We start from the raw sequence: 19,822 nt of genomic DNA on the forward strand, positions 1-19,822 counted from the left end.
AGTGCTCAGACAGGGGCCAAATTCTGGAGGCGGTCTCCCAGGGAGGCTTTATTTCCCTACGGCAATGCAGGTCCAATCTCTGCAATGAGGCACATCCCCTTTCACAGTCCATCACGGTGGAATTTCTACAAAGGCACTTTAGGTGGCATGGGATGGACAAGGGTGTTCAGCCTATTCTAGCTGCCTGTGCGATCTTTTCCCGAAACAAAGACTATGAGATTCAACCAGCAGGTGTGCTTCATCCCTTGCCTATAGCCCTCACACCCCTGGTCCCACCTTTTCTCTGATTTTATCACTGCAGCCCAGTGAGCAACATTGTAATTCTGGTGATCATGGGTTGATTTTCAAAGCCATGCATGCCTCCCTAAACGAACATCTCCCGACATTACCAAACCAGTTGTGCAATCTCACTGGAGCTAAGCTAAGAAAACCACCACATTGCTACTTCAGCATGTGGTGAGGGTCAATGGTTTCTCCAGTGATCTGATACTCCTGTGCTTAATGTGGCTCAACTCGATGTTACATGTCTCTAGCCTGGAGCCAATCCATTGCAGTCCCTTCACACTGGCTTAGACCCCTCTGCCTCCATGTCTGATCACTCAGTTTCCTGCCTATACAGTCAGGTGCCTCTTGGACTTTCAGCATGTGCGAGGTAGCACTCAATACTTGGCACCTTAAAGAATGCTCTTGGTTTCTGGCTTGCCACATTTTGGACTTGGAGCTCATCAGGGCTCTCCAGTGAGATTGCACAACTGGTTTGGTAATGTCGGGAGATGTTCGTCTGGACAGAGTGGATTGTAACATCCCAACCTATGAGTGGGCTGCCAGTTAGACCAAGCCTGACCACCCGAGGAAGGCAAAGAACATCTCCCTCACAATTAAAAAATTAACAATTTGTTACCCAGCTAAACTAAGCTTTAATAGCAACCTCTTGTCACAAATTTTGCATTTATTTTCCATAGATTACTTCTAATACAAGCTTTGTATCAGTTTGTGTTTCCTTTTGGTTTCTTTTGTACTTGGTAACATAAAAAGGCAATAAATGGACATGGAAAAAATTGTAAATAAATTGCATACAGGAAACAGAAAATTTATAAATAGTGCATTGAAAAAGCAGTTCTGCATTTACACTAATCATTGTGGCTCTTTTTCTTAATTTTTTTAAATACTTGTAAATATAAAGGAAGCAAGCCAAAACTCTCTAAGATTTGACTTTGCACCGAATCACTCTCTAGGCAGTCTAGCCCCTCCAAGTAATCTTGTGGCTATCCTCACACTCTACAAAAATCTGTTTAGCAGTGCTGTAATGATTTTGTATGACTCTCTGTTTTATCTGTCTTTATCTTAATACTATAATAACCTATGTTATTATGTAATATGACTCACTTTATAATAATGTGTGGTTCATTATGTATTGTATATTTATTGAAATGCTTAGTTATCTCTAATGATTGTGTATCTGTAGTAATAGACTTCTTTGGGTTTTTGCTTTATCCTGTTCTATTGTCATTTTCCTTTGTCACTGTCACTGTTGCTTACTTTAACTGTGAAGTGTTTAATTATTTTATCTGGTAAATAAACCATTCTAAACCAGCCATTAGGGGTGTACTTTGTGTACTTCTGGTGCCGGTCCCAAGCCCAGATAATTGGTGAGGGTTGCGTCAGGAAGGGCATCCGGCATAAAACTTGTGCCAAAACTATCATGCGGATCACAAATATGATTGCCATACCGGATCGGTCGAGGCCCGGGTTAACAACGACCGCCTCCGGTGCTGTTGACCAGCAGGGTGCCAGTGGAAATTGGACTACTGTAGGTCGAAGACCATCAAAGAGGAGAGGAGAAAGGCGGGTTAGAAGAAAGCGAGAGAGAAGGAAAGGCAGGAGTTTGGAGGTAGGGACAATGACTGGTAAAGGCAGAGAGCTTGCAGACATGATGGAGAGAAGGAAGGTAGATATTCTGTGTGTCCAGGAGACCAGATGGAAAGGAAGCAAGGCCAGGAACATTGGAGGTGGATTCAAACTGTTCTATCATGGTGTAGAGAGGAAGATAAATGGAGTAGGGATAATCCTAAAGAAACAGTTTGTGAAAAGTGTTCTGGATGTAAAGAGAGTGTCAGACAGGATCATAAGCCTGAAGTTGGAGGTTGATGGTGTAATTTTGAATGTGGTCAGTTCATATGCACCACAGGTTGGTTGTCAGTTAGAGGAGAAAGAGGACAGTAAAGAAGGAGTAAAGGACTTGTATTGTTTGGCTAAACAGAGAGATAGAGCTGGAAAGGATGTACAGCAGGTTAGGCTGATAAAGGATAGAGAGGGAAATGTACTAGTGAGTGAACAGAGAGTGATGAGTAGATGGAAGGAGTACTTTGAAGAACTAATGAATGAGGAAAACGAGAGAGAGAGGAGGACAATGTGGGGAGAGATAGTGAATCAGGAAGTGCAGAGAATTAGTAAGGTGGAAGTGAGGGCAGCTTTAAAAAGGATGAAGAATGGAAAGGCAGTTGGTCCAGATGACATACCTGTGGAGGTATGGGGCTGTTTAGAAGAGAAGGCAGTGGACTTTTTAACCAGGTTGTTTAACAAAATCCTGGAGAGTGAGAGGATGCCTGATGAGTGGAGAAGCAGTGTATTGGTCCCCTTTTTTAAGAACAAGGGTGATGTGCAGAGCTGCAGGAACTACAGAGGTATAAAGTTGATGAGCCACACCATGAGCCACACCATTTCTGCTTTGGCTCTCAACGAAGGCGGTCGCACTTTCTCCCTCTCCTCTCCCTTATCTCTCCTGCTTTGCTTCTGTGTCTAGTCTACTGTCTGAGCTCTTTACTGAGAGACTCTCTCCGCGCTGTTCTTCAAACCTAAAAAATGGATTTGATCAAATGGTCTCTCAACGCAACTGACACCATCTTCTCGACGAGAAGTCTTGGTTCGGGGAACCAACCTGTCCTGCCGGAACGTTTGCAGCTGGCTACACGATGGACGCATGGGAGAGGTGGCGTGTCGTGTGCCTGGCGGCTCTCTCCGTGGAGGATATTGAGGACGTCTACCTATTCGGAACCATGATCACAGGTGTTTTGCTGATTGGATTAGGTATTGCCCTGGTGTATCGCAAAATTCGCAGAATGGAGGCAGCTGTCCACGGCCCCTTGAAGCTGCCCCACATGACTGACGTGGTGGGCAGAGCTGTCAACACTCAGAATTTGACTGTAAGTTGTACCCTGGATAACATCGTGGAGAAGTTGGCGGCTTTGCAAAGGAAAATGGATCGTTGGAGTGACCATAATGGACTTGGTGAGCTACCATAAAAAATACAGCTACTCGCTCGAAGCCTGCAACACCTTTCTTATCTGCTTTTGGCTCCCCGTATCAGCGTGGGCCTTGGCCTTGGCTGGTACATCACATCTCCCCCAGAGGAACACTGCTGCGAGACGCTCTTTTATCCTCCTCCATTTCCCTGGATTCCTGCTGATTGTTGTCTCTGCCTGGGCCCGATCAAGGTTGTCTCCATGGCTCCATACCACCCTGCGAATTGAGATACCTGGACTGGGATGCCGAGCAGGGCGCCTTCTTCAGGCCCATCCAGAACCGCTGAACTTCTTCAGCACTAATAGAGCCACCAGAAGGGGGATCTTGCACCAAGGCTGGATCATCCTCAGTTGTAGCTTGGCTCTGAACAACTAAGCAGTTGGTAGTGAGGTGGAAAGCATCTCGCACAGTGCCTCTGCCAACTCCATTGACCTCATCCAAAAGAGATGTGTAGACGTCTTTCCAGAGACGATGGCTTATGCAGGACTGGACAAATAGTTCACAGCTTAAAGCATCAGCAACAGTATTTTTCGTCCCTGGAACATACTTCAAGTCAAAATCATAAGCTACGAGTTTGACCACCCATCTTTGTTCACATGTGTCCAACTTGGGCTTTGTTAGAACATAAGTTAGAGGGTTGTTGTCAGACCATGCAATGAAATGCTTCCCTTTTAACCAGTGGCTGAATTTTTCACAAATAGCCCTCTTCACAGCTAAAAATTCTAGCTTGTGAGCTGGGTAGTTCAACTGGGACCTGGACAATGTTTTGCTGGCAAAAGCCACAGGTCTTGCAACTGTTTCACCAGGTGGAACCTGAGAAAGAACCGCACCAATCCCATCAAAGGATGCATCAACAGCCAGAATGAAAGGCTCGCTGAAATCAGGGTGGGCCAAGGTGACACTGTGCATGAGATCATGCTTCAGGGTGTCAAAAGCAATTTGACACTCTGAAGTCCAGTCATCCGCTGAAAGCTTTGCAGGAGCAACAGACTTCCTCATGTGAAGTTTCTTCCCTCTATGGGCTATGCCTTGAGCTTTCTGGTCTGAAGTTAGTTTGAAGTAAGGAAACAGGCTATGGAACTAAGGAAACAGGCTATCATCAGCACAGTTCAGTTGAGGTTTAGCTTCGAATTTATAACTCTTTAAATAAAGCGTCTTGGAAGAGCCCAACTGGATATACTGGTCTCTGTTACAAGTATTTTAAGACAATAGGGACTTTACATAGTTTTTGCAGTTTTGCTGAGCTGAACATACAAAGCTGTACTCACCATGGCAGCATGCAAACATTCTACTGCTGAGGCTGCACCGAATCACCAATATATATATATATATATATATATATATATATATATATATATATAGAAATTGTAATACGCTGACTAACCAGCGGGTGGTGCCAAACCTATTTAGCAGGAATTTCATAGCATAATATTAATACAACTATTGTACACTGTGTGTATGTGTATATATATATATATATATATATATATATATATATGTATATGTGTATATGTGTGTATATATATATATATATATATATATATATATATATATATATATATATATATATATATATATGTGTGTGTATATATATGTGTGTATATATATATATATATATATATATATATATATATATATATATATATATATATATATATATATATATATATATATATATATATATATATATAATTTCTTGCTTTCCCCCTCATGAGATTTATCACTTGTCACTTTTTTTTTTTTAGAAAAGTCAATGAATAAGAAGGTTCTCAAAAGTCACTCAAGCTTTCTCAAAAGCCAATCCCATTTCTTCTTTTCCTTGTTTTCGAGTGTCACTCTAACCTCTTGGAACTGAGTTACAAGTAGTAGTGGTTGAAATCTTTCCCTATGAAATGAGACAACCCTCAATTTAAAAATAAAAAATAAAAAGCACTGCTTCATTAACAGGGGACCCAGCCCATCTTCAGTGATAGCTGAGAAGGGAAAAATTCAACAACCTCGCTGCTATGCTTTAGTTACATTTAGGGCATCATGTGCGTTCAAAAAAGTGGTATTGGACAACTTTATTATTGCCAACCGCTAATTCTTTGGTGATACAAAGCTAAGGTCAGCTATTCACCAGCTTCTTGTTAGAATTTTCCCATTCCACCTTAAATGGTGCAGCAGTTACATTCTGCCACTTCAGGCGTCAAAACTGACTCTCCCAGTTTTTAAAGATTAAGTGGAACACAAGGGGATGTCTGAAGGCCCAACAAGTTTGATGATTTATCTCAAAGGTAAGTGTATATCTGTTAATTATTTTTTTAATGGCAGATTTGGAAACTTTTTTTTCCTGTTATTTTTTCTAGACTTTGACTTTTGCAGTTCTGTAAATAATAATAATAAAAAAAAACTCATTTTGAAACACAAGCGACACAAGTAGTCCATTGTGTGAGTTAATTAAACTTTAATACAAATTTTTCTGTTGCATAAAAGAGATACTTTAACAAAAATAAAATAACTAATCATTCATAGTTTTGTGCTAAATAAAAAAAGCATTCATTCAGCCCCCAATTCCAACTCCACCCACATTTAACCAAACATGTTCCAGTTAGTGCCAGGACTCACAACTCATGTGTAACTCTAAAGACACACACTGTTTGCAATAATACACACATGACCCTAAATAACATTGATACATTTACACACATTCGCCCTGAAAATGGCAGCCATGGTGCAGGTCTCCACATGTCATGTTGATTTCTCTTTCATTGTTTAGGTCGTAACAGTAAGGAACTGTTCATTTGCACATACTGTTAGAAGTCACTTTATACAGTAACACATTAATGATGGAAGAACTAAAAACCTCTCATGTCCTCCCCAGAAGCCTCTACAAGAACTGGTTATAAACATTTATGACCTGAAAACTGCCCCACAAACACCAGCAAACACACCCATACCATTACACTCACAGCATCTTTGGCTTTTTAACCCTTTATGCCCTAAAGGCTCTTGTTTGAGCTCACACTTCAATTATTCTGTCTAAGCTCTGCCCACAAGTTGTTGTTTTGTAGCTAGTGTTGCTAGATTGGACAAGCTTTACAGAACAGAATTTATTCTGTTCAACCTCAAATCTTGTTCAAACTCATGAGAAACTGTAACACACAAGCCACAATACCTACATTTAGTGTTATTAATTTCAAACATTTTGCTTTGTATGTTATAGAGCGACTCAGTGTTATAGAGCGACTATGATGAAGTTTGCTTCTGTCTTTTGTAAAAAATGGGTTTTCCCATCATTCTGTAAAGCTTGTCCAACCTCACAACAGTAGCTACCAAAGATTGAATTTGTAGGCGGAGCTTGGACAGTACTCTCTTGTAACTACACAACTTACATATTAGTTTTGTAGTATTTACTGAATAATAAGCCTGCAGGTTAAGTGGTTAAGATCCTGATGTGAGAATAGAGTCACACATTAACAGATGTGTGTGTTTGTAAGAGTTTGTTGGGCTTTTCTTGTGCTTTTCAATGTGCATTCTTCAGGTGGTCTTCTTGCGCAGGATGAAGTAGATGACACAAGAGATAAAGGTGAGGGCAAAGGAAATCCAGGCAAGGATGAAGGATGGTCCATACTGGCCCTCGCTCTCTTTTTTATGGAAAGTATCCGTGTAGATAGAGGCAGCAATCATAATACACAAACCTGAGAGACAGAGAAAGGTAATTTGCATTAATGCTAGGCTACATGTGTAAGAGTAGAATGTTGTCATGGTTACAGAACTGTGCTGGGGCATTAATGATTTCTGCTCAGTGAGAATATGAGTGGGAATTCTATAGTGTGTTTAATTTGTGTAGTTTGTGTAGTGTATGTGGTGTCATACAGGCCAGTAGCTGGAAGATTCCGGAGAAAGTGAAACGCTTTCCTTTGGGCAGTGTGAAGAGCTGAGCCACGAAAACAAAGATACCGATGCCAGAGAACACACACGCCAGCACGGAGCTCGCCTGTACTGCCTGCAGGTACTCTGCATACCCGCACACACACACACACACACACACACACACACACACACATAGACACACACACATAGCATGTCAACTCTATTGTAATTACATGACATAGCAATAAAAGCAATTTTTTGACTATGCAAGAATCTGAAATGGATTAGAGCAGCATTCAACAATACAATATTTAAAATACACAGTGACATTAACATTGATATCATGAAACATGTATATTTGAAAACAATGTAGAAAAGAAATGTTTATTTTTTGGTAGGTATTTTAAGTGTTTTAAAGTATATAAATTGTACGTTATGTGTTTTTAGTCTCAATCAAAGGCTGCCCAAAGTGTGGCCTGTGAGAGTACTGTAGAGTAGCTTCACCCAATGAGAAAACAAACATATTTTAAAAAGTGTGTCAGTAACAAAATACAGTGTAGCGTTATAAAATATATTTTAAAAACTCAAATTGAAACCCACCCACCTTCTTTATTTTTATGATGTTTTGTCTTTTGGCCCTCAGCCCACCACAAGCATTGCAATTTGGCCACTCCCAAAACAAAGAATTGCTCTTAATGATGCTGTCTATGTAATAGTCAAATCAGACTATAGATGACGCCATTGAGTAAGTATGTATTTTAGAATTTTAAAATTTTCTGTCCCATTAAAAAATTAAATCCTCTTCAATCCCCTGAAACATTCAGTCTCGATACTGTCTCATTCGCTCCTCACACTCAACCCCTCTGAACATTCAATCTTTTTAAATACTTAATCTTTATTTCAAACTTTACATATTAAATCCATGACACATTGAACAGCTGCCTATATTAAGTCCATCTACAGCAGCTTCGCTCTCAATCCCTCTACATGTTCAATCACACTTTGCTTTCAAATACGTCTACACATTCAATTCCTTGAAACTCTCAAACCCTGACCCCTCTACTCTCTCAATCCCCCAATACATTCAATCCCTCTACACACTCAGTTCTGTACACTCTGTCAATGGGGCACTTCCCCTCTTGCCGTTGGGTTGTACTCTCAAGGATACATGTGAGTACCTTTAGATAGGGAACATAGTTGTACCATTTTCCACTAAAAAGATATTTTCTTAACTCTATTGACTCCACAAACTCCATTCTATCTCCAAGGCTTTTTACTTTATTGCTCTGTTTTAAAACATTTAAAACATCTCCAAAATATTAAACATCTATACACTTTCAGTCCCTCTACACACTCAACCCCCATTCACTCTCAATTTCTCTACACATTCAATCTCACTATGCATTCAATCCATCTACACTTAATCATGGTTGTCCAATATGTCATTTTTTTAAATCATTGTTGTCACATGGACCTTAAGGATAATAAGGCTAATCTTGGGCTGTAACATGCACAGATTTTTTGTGTACTAATTCCAAAGAGACTATCTTTATCAATTACAGATAGATGAATACAGTCATTCATATTATTTAAACTGAATAATTTGGACAGAAATAATTTAGTCACACCTCATCAAGGGGTACCAAGGGTTGCATTGTGTACAGAAGTTGCAATATATGGCTTTTAAATGTCAGTACAAACAGTTTGTCCACATCGTACAGCCCTACACTCACTCTCATCACACAGTCCTCTGCTTCAGCACAGCATCATTTGTTAGTAAGATACCAATCTGTTTATGTTTCTCATGCCTGGTTTTGGGAGTCATGATGTGTGTGTGTGTGTGTGTGTGTGTGTGTGTGTGTGTGTGTGTGTGTGTGTGTGTGAGAGAGAGAGAGAGGGAGAGAGACTCTTGAAGTGTGTGTTTATAGAGGCACACCCTAACAACTGCCTCCTCTTAGTTCTTTCCCACTCTCATTCTTTCCGCACACTAAACAATGAAAAAACATACAAAACAGTTTCACATGCTTACACACAAGAGGCAACTTTCCAGAATATACCACACCATACTTAATGACTCATTTTATGGAACAATATTTCTTGGGTTGGATACAAACAAACACATACACATAGTAATGTCCCACTCAGCCAATACACACCCACACCTACCCTATACTTCCTCTGCATGAGACTACATTGTTGAGTTCAGTGGTGGACAGTAACTAAGTAAATGTAATTCGTTACTGTACTTAAGTAGTTTTTCGTGTATCTGTACTTTACTTAAGTATTTCCATTTTGAGCGACTTTTTACTTTCACTCCACTACATTTCAAAGTAAAATATCTTACTTTTTACTCTGCTACATTTTGAGAAATCTGTTGTTCCTTTTGGTTTCTGTGTGTATAAAAACGTAATATGTCAAAACAAAAGAAGTGCAAAGCAAGAGCACCAATCAGGGCACAGTGGTAACTTTGTTCTGAGCTTGTTTTGACCTGTTGGTCATACCAACCCAGTGCAAGCACACGGTTCAACGTCAGTGCAGCAGCGTAAAAATTTGGGAGCACATACGTCTACCTAAATCATGGAATTAACCTAACTTTGTGTAAATAGACCACAATATAGAAATATGTACACATATGCAGCTGTGGCTGGCATGTTTCTTTTTTTCTGAATTCATACAAACACTTTCATTTTATAGTAAATTAGTTTTGGTTAGTTTATGTTTATGAACAGAGACCTACAGATCAATACAGTAAAGGAAAACTTATTTGTGATCCTGAGTTTAAAGCCAGTTTTTATTCAACTTGTTTTATTCAACTAATTTACAAAGTAATCTTAAACTGAAACTTTGCTTGTTTGTAAAAGTGATTTCAGAGCCACTTGGTTCTAACTGATGGAAACTGTTTGCCTTCAGTGTTTTGTGCTTATGATCATTTTAATAGATGTCAGCTTCACTAATTAATGACGTTCTATTAAAATACTGGTTTACCAAGAGAGACACTGGAGGATTTTCACCTAAAATGAGTTCATGAAGTGAGTCTTGTTACAAAAATGATAACAGGACATTAGAGCCATAATTTATCTTTTAGTACTTTTACCTTTGATACTTAAGTACATTTGAAGGCAAATACTTTTGTACTTTTACTCAAGTTGAGGTCTAGAGTAAGGACTTCTACTTTTACTGGAGTAATATTTTATCTTGGGTATCTCTACTTTAACACAAGTACATGATTTGTGTACTTCGTCTACCTCTGATTAAGCTTACACAATGTAATACACAAACACACAAGTACATAACCACTGCCTGGTAATCTCACACATGCACACTCAGTATATACACCTCAAATGCATGCAAACTAACTACACTTCTTACTATATGGAAAATACTGCATAGTTGCAAGTTTATTAGCTGCACCTTGAACCTACAGTTCATGAGCATTTAATCAGACACACCTACAAATCCATTTTCAGGGTTACATTTATTGACATTTGCTACACAATTTATCAGCCCCTATTTACCCCATCCATACATGAAGAGGGACCATGATAGGACCACCACTGAGCTGGCTTTATTTAGGTGGTGGACCATTTTCTGTACAGCAGTGATTCTGACATGGTAGTTTCATGGCACAGTGTTGCTGCTGTTTTTTGGGTTTTTTTTGTCATTTTATTGACCCTTGTATGTATATATATGTACAGTGATGTGTTTATGTATGTTTTCTACCTGCAGGGTAAGCTCTGGGTAGATCTGTGTAGTTCCAGTTAGAACCAGTCCAAATCCAGCGAGCCCAAATATCAGTGGACATACCGTTCGTCACCCACCAAGCCTAGAAAGAGATGAAGATGAATGAAGAAGAATCTACCTACCTATCTACATCTCTGTGAAATAAACAAGACAAGGAAGCATATCTACATTTCTGTCCACCAATCAGAACAGGAGACGTATCTATGTCCCTTTCAACCAATCAGGACAAAAAAAGCATCTTTATCCTTGTCAACGAATAAGAAGAAGGAGACACATCTTTGTGCTTGTCTACCAGGACAAGGAGGCGCATCTACATCCCTGTCAACCATTCAGGACAAGGATGCTTATCTATCTGCCTGTCAATTAGTAAAGGACAAATAGGCATATCCATGTCCCTGTCAGCCAAACATAAGAGCAGCGGGACATCTATGTCATAGAAGGTGTATCTGTTTGTTTGTCAATCATGCTCTGTGTCCACAGCACATAGTGGAAAGCTAGATACTAACTTTAGCTTTATATAGCTATCTAGCTACAAATCTGATAACACCCCTCTAGCCTAGGGAGGACATATAGGTTTTGAGAGTAAGGCTTAAGTGGGAACACTACAGGGTAGAGCTGGTTTTGTTTAAACAGCTAGCTTCAGTTACTTTGGCTAGTTTATCAGCAGTCCCATTAGTCTCTGATGCTAAATACTCCAGATGCGTCTCTGAAATTTCTGAAATCAAGAAACACTTGCAAAACCAACTGAATGAAACATATTTATGTATTTGTATGACTTGAATTACTATAAACAAGACTAATATTTAAAAGTGTCCCTAAAGTGTGTCTAAACAGTATTTATAAGGCTGTGACTCACATTCTCAATGGTGGCAGCGAGTAAGAGGATGACAGTGGTGATGTGGAGGACAAAGATTCCAGCCAGGAGAACCAACATGGTGACTGAGGGAGAGAGAGAGAAAGATATTTAAAATGTTGAATGCTTGAAGCTGAATGGATCTCCTGTTTCTCAAGCAGCCACAGTGCTGTGTACGTGTGCTTAATCTTCTCCTGTCTGTGGCTGATTAATGTCTCCTGTCTGTGTCTGTGAACTCATGAATGTGACTGAACTCTTCAGGTGTGTTTTTAAGCTTGCTCAGAGTCTTAAGCCCCACCCCTTATGAGATGAGGCAGTGCTGCTCCCTTTTTTTTCAACTGCATTTTTTGAACAGGACAAGGGTGGAGCTGCCATGGTTTAAAATTGTAATCCCTTAAACTGCAAACGCATTGTTCAGTGTCCAGGGGTATAAAATGCATTGATGTGAAGGGAGCTGTATTAACTACATTAATTTTGGAACATCAGATTTAATTCTAATCAATTAATTCAGATATAAACTCTTTTTTGGTCAAAAGTATATTTTCAGGCTATAATTATATATATAAAAATTCACAAAAAAAATATTATTGTTTATTGATTTAGGATATATTGCTGTCTGTATTCCACTAGTGTTCCACAACTTTGTATTTGGTCTATCTTAAAAATGTAAATTCTGTACCAAATTAATAAGGTCAAATTGAAATGTAGTGAAATGTAAGATTTCCTGATGCATTGAAACGTTTTAAAGAATCCTAATCACATTAAATGTTTCATACAATCACAGATTTTTATGTAGTAACCACTATGACATATTCAGTAACAGCTATGAATTATTCAGTAGCCACTATGACTTTTAATTAATTACTATCTAATATTCAGTAACCAGCATGCATTTTTCTTTAACAATTATGAATTATTCAGTAATCACTATTTTATTCATTAATTACTATCTGTGATCAGTATGAAATATTCCTACTGTATAACTACTGTGAATTATTTAATGTCTACTATGAATCATTCAGTAACCAGTATATAAATTATTCAGTGACTACTAGAAATGATCCAGTAACTAATATAAACTTTTCAGTAACTACTGTGAATATTTCAGTAACTATTGTAAACTTTCAGGTACTACTCTAAATAATAGATCAGTACACTCTAAGTAATATATCAGCTGTAAATTACTCAGTATTTTTTTATGCATTTTATGAATACATTGTGTTGGCCATATTTGTTTATTTCAGTGTAAATTCTTGAAACCAATATGTTAGTTATCCAATTATTAGAGAAAAGAGGAAAGGCCCAAACGCTGTCCCTTAGAGTTTTAGAAATTTAAAGGAGAGCTTGAATAGTTCATACTGGCTCAGTTCACACAAAATCTACAGGTATTCCGAAAACCTGATGTTTTACTCCAACTATAGCACTTCCTGTCTATCACTCTGCTGGTGTGTGTGGGTGTGGGTGTGTGTGTGTTTATGTGTGTGTATGTGTGAGAACAGGTGTGTGACTCTAATCCTGAAACACCTGGGAGGTATTACCCAAAGCAGGATTTCTAAGTAAACCTGGGCCAATAGAAATATCCCCAAGCGTCCTCCTATTGGACAGTCTTCACTTTAGGCTTAAATAAGATCTCAGAAAAAATGTTGTGAGAAACACTCCATTGTATATACTTCTCATAGCATAGTATTTATTGCTCATCTAGTGCTATTGTTATCATCAAATAGTTCCTGTTAGTGCTAATATTACTGCACCATTGTTGAGTTTTTCCTTACAGACTCTAAACATCTGAATTGTATATTACTATTGGCTTTTATTACTTCAGTTATCTTCATGAGTCCATGCTTTGGCGGTATAGTAACATTAATAATGCTTCTTCACTCAGTAAAGCACTTTATGCTGAGACAGGTTAAAGCTGAATTGAATGAGCTGTAGGTGTTGGCAGGATGATGAGTTCTAACCTGTCTGAAGCTTTGCAAAAACGCTGCCACTCCCAAAAAGTAACTGTTCAGAATACCTCGCTCTCTCTCTGTCTCTCTCTCTCTTTCACACACACACACACACACACACACACACACACTCACTCTCTCTCTCTCTCTCTCTCTCTCTCTCTCTCTCTCTCTCTCTACAAACAAAATCTTTTTCAGATTAGTTTCATTAATCTAATTAACAAACATCTCTTAAAATAAGAAAATTCAATTCAAGTTTATTTGTATAGCGCTTTTTACAACAATCCTGCCACAAATCAGCTTTACAGAAGTTTGAAAACGTACAGTTATAACATATCTCCCAGTGAGCAAGCCAGAGGCGATGGTGGCAAGGAAAAACTCCCCCAGTCTGGAGGAAGAAACTTTGGGAGGAACCAAGACTCACAAAGGGAGACCCATCCTCCTCTGGTTAACCAGTGTTTACAATTTAATATGCTAAATACCAAATAAAAGCTATGAGGATCTCTGTTTGAAGATTGGATGGTAAAGCTTTAGAAATTGTACTGGTAGAGGCAGTTTCTGACTGAGTCTTTGTATATGTATATATATATATATATATATATATATATATATATATATATATATATATATATATAGATACTACAAACTCCAAATCCTAAGGCTGAATAAGCAGCACACACAGCACACATGGGCATGCACCAACATGAGAAAGTTAAACGTAGTGCCCCGAATCTCTTAGCAAATGCCTATGTGTTTTTGTGGTAGTCTTATCTGTTTAGCTGCCTGTCATAAGACACAAACACACAGACACACACACACACAGCTGCAGCTGGTTTCAGTGAAACTCAGTAAACATTTAGCTGAAATGTTAAACTTTATCACAGTTTAACGCTTTAACTCTTCCCCTAATGCTCTTCTGCTCTAATGCAGCTATGCTTTAATCAGTCTCACCACACTAAATCAGGCCAACCAAACCCACTCCCTCTGCATTTCACACACAGAGGCCAATTGATCTCAACAGTAAAGCAGAACATACACATAAAAAGCCAAAAGCAGCTACCAATCACACCCAGTTTTTCTAGAAAGTATACACTGGAAGTTAGTTTAAATTAAATATAGTTAAATTTTATTAAATTATTAGATTAAAAAGTTTAAATAAAGCCTGATGAACTGCAGATAAATATATTTAAAGTGTAGATAGAGTTGTTTATTTTTTACCTTTTTAACAGCGGCAGCAGTTTCTCCGTATGTCCTTCTGAATCTCTCTGCTCAAAATTGTCCTGCTCCGAGAGTTAAAGAGGAGCTAAAGTTTCTGGACCAACGCCCTCCGGCCCCTCCCACCCACACTCTCTCTCTCTCTCTCTCTCTGTCTGAGGGTGTGGGCTCTTTTTTCTTCACTCTCTCAGTCTAGCAGTGGTTGGATTACTGTGTGTCTGTGTGTTATGCTGTCTTTGTTTGTGTGTATGTGTGTGTGTGTGTGTGTGTGTGTGTTGTGTTTGTCTATGCCTGTCTATACATGTTAAACGTACCACTATTCACTCGTTCTCATCTACAGCTTCATTCACACACACATATACACACACACACACACACACACACTGGTGACTGCAGTCTGTGGTCACAGTGTGCTCAGCCCTGTTTACGGAACTCCTAAATATTGTCATGAATCCAACGTCTGTCACTATAGAAACTGTGGTGTTGTGTTGCCAAGGAAAGCGTGTTATTAGTGTTGCTGTGTCACAAGGATTTCCCTCTGCTGAGTGTCAGCACGGAGGAATTGAATGTCTGACTTTTCTCTCTTTACCAGAACCTAGTGTCCCCTTTAGCATAGATATAGTTTCAACTTGTGAGATGTGGCCCACGTACATCTCAGAATCTGGTTTTTGTCCTTCATCTTTATAAAATCCAGCTTTTGGCCTCCAGCTTTAAAAATCCATTTTTCCCGTCAGTTTTTCAATGTGTTTTTGTCTAGCTTTTAAAAATCCAGTTTTCAAAACTAATTTTTAGACCCTCCCCCCCTCTCCACACTTACAAAATCTCTGCACACTTACAAAATCTGTCCCACCACTTTCACCACTCCCTGCCCTAGAATCATTTTTGCTCCCCCACACTATTTTTTTTAAAAGTCTCACCATCAAAATCCAAGTTTGTTCCCTGACCATATCAAAATCCAATTTTTGTGCCCACATTTTCAATTCCAGGTTTTGCCCCCTTCACTTTTTCTAAATCAAATTTTTGTCCCCTGATTTCTGAAATGTTTTTATTCCCTCATTTTTCAAAATCCATGTTTTGTTCCCATACACATTTTTGAGAATCCTTCTTTTCCACTTTTACCCCACAACATGTTAAAATGCTGTTTTGGTCCACTAAATTGCTTTTTTTTTGTACGTGTTCTTTTCAAATTCAAATTTTCCCCCTGACTCCTCTTTTCAGAATTCAGTCATAATCTGCATGACAGAAATATAACATGGACTGGTTTGAGAAATCAACCGCTTATACTAATATATAGGTCAGTATGCTACACATGTTCCCACGGTTTCACTGATAAAAAGCTCTGAGAAGTTGATCTTTTTGTCCCAATTTTAATCTACAGCTAAAATGAGATATCTAATATCCAGGGTAAGATTTGTTGATGTACAACATGTATGAAATCATAGTAATGTGAAACAAAAATCAGCCCAATACAGAAGGTAAATATTAATTATAAGTTAACTAGCTAGCTTACTAGATAGATTGATAGAACTTTATTGATCCCGAAGGACAATTGCAGTGTTTCAGTAGCAAGACATATAATTACACATAAACTTACATATACTATGCAGAAAAATAGGAGTAGTAATGTAATGTCTGTTCAGTTGGCCTTTTATATGTACAGGTGAGGGGTTATATCTAAGTTCAGACTTTATAGTGTGTGGCCCTTGTCCATATTGACTGAAAAACTCAAAGATTTCTTTTAACACATAATGCATATTTGATTTGAAAACAATGCGTGAAATCTGCCTTTGCTTGGTGTGGTGAAGGCAGAAAAAAAAACATTAGATTGGGGTTATAATTAAGGTGATCACTCTATCACTGAAATCAGTGGTTTCAAAAATGATAAGGTTTCAAAATTATAATTTCTAATGATAAAACAAAATTCTATTAGGAATTTACATCTTTGTTGATATTGTTATGATGAATGAAATGACCAAAAGTGTTTTGATTGTGGATGTCTGTGGATACATACATTACTATGTCAGTCAGAGACCTTTATTTATTTAATTTCCAGGGAAAAAAGACATTGTATTATTAGTAATATTATATGGTAATATTATTATATTTCTGGTTATTATTAATTACATTAATATGACATCAATTTTTTCATAATTTAATGAGTTTTTAATTATGTTTTCTTTTCTTAGCAACTGCTTCTTGACAACTACATATTCCTTCAGAATTTTGATGTTGAGTTATATTCCCACAGTGGAAAGATGGACCTGGAGCTTGATTTTCTCCTGTCTCTCCAAGATGAAAATTTTGAGTAACTGTTTATATAATGGAGACAATTTTGGTGTGGTGGGCTACAAGGCCTTGCATGGTGGTTATGATTCCTATTTTGTCTGCATCTTTGAATCAGTTTAATAGATTTTTCAACTCTCATTTTTTAAAATTTCACCTGTATTTGTACTTAATGATCATTTTGTCAATTTATGCATTGAAATGCTTGTGGTGAGGCTCAGCTAATCACTCTACAGAAAGTAAATAAGTAAAAATAAAATATAAAAAACAAATGGAAATATATTAAATGTACACAAAATATAGAGACAATATACATTTTAAAGTGGCTTAAGTGACTCAGTGTTGTTGTTATTTAAAGTGACTTAGTGTTAAGGTGTTATTGTCCATAGCAGAGATATGATATAATAATAATACTGACAGAGTGACTGAGTGAAATGATAGTTTGGGACAGACCCACAGCTTCACAGCTTGTTCAGAAGCCTGACAGCCTGTGGGTAGAAACTGTTCATTAGCCAGGTTGTTCTAGCCTGGATGCTGTGGAATCTCCTGCCTCATGGCAGGATGTTGAACAGGCCGTGTGCTGGGTAGCTTCTGTCTGACTGGATCTTTTTGATCTTCCTGAGGCAGTGGGACTGGTAGATGTCCTGTAAGGCTGGTAGTTTGTTGCCTATGATGGCTTCTGCCATCCTCACCACTCCTTTAAGGGCAGTGCAGCTGCTGTACCAGACAGAGATACAGCCCGTGAGGATGCTCTCTAAGGTGCATCTGTAAAAAAAAAGCTTTTGAATTTTATACAGCTCTGTACATTGATCATTGTTACACCTAAAAAAAAGTTTCAACCTCTGATGCTCTGAATACATATGGTTACGAGTGCAAATTACTTGCTTTGATATTTGGCAAAGATAACTAACACAGCTTAGTCTCAGCTTCTCTCTCAGCTGGAGAATACATGATCATAGTTACAGTTAAGATTTGTTCACTGAGCATATAAACTCGGATTGCATAAGGACTCTGAACTAACATTTGAATTTTGTGTTGGTTATTTGTATCTTATATCCAAATCCAAATAAAGCATTTGAAATGCATGCTATTACAGATTCAAAGCTGCAAGAAGAAGCTTTAAGCTTCTACAGCATGATGAAAGAGCTCTGAATTCCAGAACACAGACACATAATTATGTTTCAACATAAAGATCTTTAAGCAGGGCTCGTAGACATGCACGCGCACATGTTGTGAGACACATGTCACAGTAGTACACACCCTAATGATGAGAGAGGAAAAGAATTTCAAATCCCGTCAGACAAGATTTCACTCACAAGACTTTTCATCTGCACCTCCCTGCCCTGCCTCAATGCAAACACATTATTAATATGTCTGTGAGTTTACATGGACTCATTGACAGTGTTAATAACTCTAACTTTAAGCTTAACTCTAATCTTTTGGGAGTTTTGTTGGAGAAAATAAGCAGAAATGTTCTTTTAGTTTTTTGGGAAAAAAAAGAGGAAATAAAACAAATGAAAATAAAGTAGAAAGGCTTTAACAACCATCTGTTTATCAGTATTTATGTTCAAATGAGTACGTTTGGTCAACAAGACATGCTGATTAGTGTAATTTGTTTGGCTGTGGACTGTGGAATCTGATTGGCTGTGGACAGTGGAATCTGACTGGCTGTGCAGTGGAATTTGATTGGCTGCAGTCAGTGATTGTGACTGAGCATAAAATCTGATTGGCTGTGTTGTGGAATCTGATTGGCTTCCACTGTGGTCAGTAGAGTCTTTCACACAACACACATTTCTCAGTTAGCTTAAGATAACTTAAGCCCAAACTCAAGCCATGTCCAGTAGAAGAAGTGACCAAGTGTCTTCCTACTTGACAGTTTTTCACTTAAGACAGTGAAACCCAATGAATATGATTTAAAAGACCTGGCTAATTCTTGTGATAGAGTGCTGCAAACATTCAAAATGTGACTAGATAAAACTAATAGATTAGATTGGGACAAAGGTGAGATTGTTCTTGTGGAAAAATATTGGGTGGACCACAGACAAGTGGTGTAGAAATACCAATTACCTTGTATATTGCTTGTAAATGAATGTATTTTAATATCTAATATTAACTATTGTCACATAATAATAATAATAATAATAATAATAATAACAACAATAATGAATCTGTAGCCATGTCAATTACACTATCAGTTAAGATTAATGTAAATAACAAGGCTTACTGTTTTCTATTGCTAAAGCCTGCATAACTGTATAGTTGTACAAACTGAAAGGTATAAACATACATATGATATAAATGTAGAATTTAAATACATATAAACTATAACTGTATAAAACGGCAGGATGCAGTACGTAGAACATTACTGAAGATGGGATGAGTAGTAATACCTCAGTAATACACACACATACACACACATACATACAAAGATGTTTGTATTCCTGAACTTGTGACACAACTATGTTCTCTCTGTTCTGTTCTATTCTGGACTGTGTGAGTGTCTGTATGCACATGAATGTCTCTTTACTGGACATTGTGTTAAATCAGTGTAACATGGCACTATACTTGAGGCCAAAAGCACTCATGTGACCAACCGGAAGTGACATTATGTGTTGCTTACTTTCCT

At 38.0% G+C, this 19,822-nt stretch overlaps 1 protein-coding gene across 1 annotated transcript; it reads right to left on the minus strand.

Moving 5' to 3' along the window:
* Nucleotides 1-5,725: 5,725 nt before the first annotated feature.
* Nucleotides 5,726-15,040, minus strand: LOC108425691 (epithelial membrane protein 2-like). The gene is made up of 5 exons (XM_017694566.2): nt 14,917-15,040; nt 11,756-11,838; nt 10,879-10,981; nt 7,162-7,302; nt 5,726-6,983 (listed from the first exon to the last, which is right to left on the minus strand). The coding sequence occupies exons 2-5, from the start codon at nt 11,831-11,833 to the stop codon at nt 6,823-6,825; spliced, it is 483 nt and encodes a 160-aa protein (XP_017550055.2). The 5' UTR covers nt 11,834-11,838; nt 14,917-15,040; the 3' UTR covers nt 5,726-6,822.
* Between the last annotated feature and the right edge of the window lie 4,782 nt (nt 15,041-19,822).

The sequence above is a fragment of the Pygocentrus nattereri genome, chromosome 27, assembly GCF_015220715.1.
Source record: "Pygocentrus nattereri isolate fPygNat1 chromosome 27, fPygNat1.pri, whole genome shotgun sequence".
NCBI classification, from domain to species: Eukaryota; Metazoa; Chordata; class Actinopteri; order Characiformes; family Serrasalmidae; genus Pygocentrus; species Pygocentrus nattereri.